This window comes from Aethalodelphis obliquidens, unplaced genomic scaffold, assembly GCF_003676395.1.
Source record: "Aethalodelphis obliquidens isolate GAN/ISIS:26980383/991018 unplaced genomic scaffold, ASM367639v1 scaffold46, whole genome shotgun sequence".
NCBI classification, from domain to species: domain Eukaryota; kingdom Metazoa; phylum Chordata; class Mammalia; order Artiodactyla; family Delphinidae; genus Aethalodelphis; species Aethalodelphis obliquidens.
The window spans coordinates 12,384,813-12,385,997 of record NW_020837990.1 but is presented as its reverse complement, the minus strand read 5'-3'; the positions used below and the strand labels follow the sequence as shown (position 1 = coordinate 12,385,997).

Sequence of the window (1,185 nt, the reverse complement as noted above, 5' to 3'; positions counted from 1 at the left end):
TATCATGTCATCAGCAAATAATTGGCAATTCTATTTCTTCTTTTCCGATCCTTATGCCTCTACTTTCTTTTTCTTGCCTTATTGCACTAGCTAAAAATGTCAATACAAGGTTGAATAGAAATGATGATACTGGGCACCCTTAATCATTCCCGATGTTAAATGGAATGCTCCTACTGTTTCCCCATGTTTGCCATAACATAATTGTCCTTCATTAGGTTAAGCAAATTCTTGATTTGCTAAGAATTTTTATCATGAATTTATGCTCGATTTCTATGAAATATTTCTCAAAACCTTTTAAGATAATCATGTTATTTTGTCCTTAAAGCTGTTAATGTTGTGAACTACATGGTATATTTTACTTTTATACTCTGTTGGACTTAGTTTGCAAATATTTTATTTAGGATTTCTACACTTAAAATCCTCAGGAAATTATCTGTAATTTTCTTTTCTCATATTATCTTTTCCTTTGAAAATCAAGATTATATGGGCAAGTTGGACATACCCTGGCCTGGGTCGGACAGCAGAGGTGACAGACCTCTGCTGGCCCCAGTAATGATGGCGATGTTTCACGACGAGGTGGAGACTGAGGACTTCCAACATGACGAGGACTCGGAGAAGTACTTCTACCCCTGCCCATGTGGGAGTAACTTCTGCATCACCAAGGAAGATCTGGAGAATAGGGAAGACGTGGTAACGTGCCCTAGCTGCTCTCTCATTATAAAAGTGACTTATGACAAAAATCAGTTTACATGTGGAGAGACAGTCCCAGCCCCTTCCACCAACGAAGAACTAGTTAAATGTTGAAGAAGACTTTAGGACTCCAAAGCCTGAACTTTGGGGAATGAGCCAAGATGGAAAACTCAAATGCAAAGTCACTGACTTCTTCATGGTGACAGTCATTTTTTAGTTTGCTGGTCCATAGAGTGTGGATTCTTCCCATTGGCTGCCAAGTTGAAGAAGTAAGTCCACCACATGACATACCTGGATTTTATGCCTAGAACTTTGAATTGGACGTGCTCTTAATTTTCCATCCAAACTTAAAGAAGGTAATTTCAAATCAGTGCTTTCTTTCTCTCAGTTTTGTTATTTTTATATCTTACACCTAATTACTTCATTATCTGATAACAGCTTCATCTACCTCAAAGTCATTAGGATTCTTTAATTTAAAAAGAGATTTTAGGGTTT

The 1,185-nt window shown here is 37.3% G+C and overlaps 1 protein-coding gene across 1 annotated transcript; it reads left to right on the top strand.

Annotated features, from left to right (window-relative positions):
• The first annotated feature begins 489 nt into the window (after positions 1 to 489).
• LOC113607006 (DPH3 homolog) lies at positions 490 to 964 on the top strand. The gene has a single exon (XM_027081872.1). It carries the CDS (start codon positions 553 to 555, stop codon positions 802 to 804), a length of 252 nt encoding a protein of 83 aa, XP_026937673.1. The 5' UTR covers positions 490 to 552; the 3' UTR covers positions 805 to 964.
• Positions 965 to 1,185: the final 221 nt, after the last annotated feature.

Coding starts and splice junctions, on each gene's coding strand:
- LOC113607006 (XM_027081872.1), top strand. CDS start 553: ATGATGGCGATGTTTCACGACGAGGTGGAGACTGAGGACTTCCAACAT.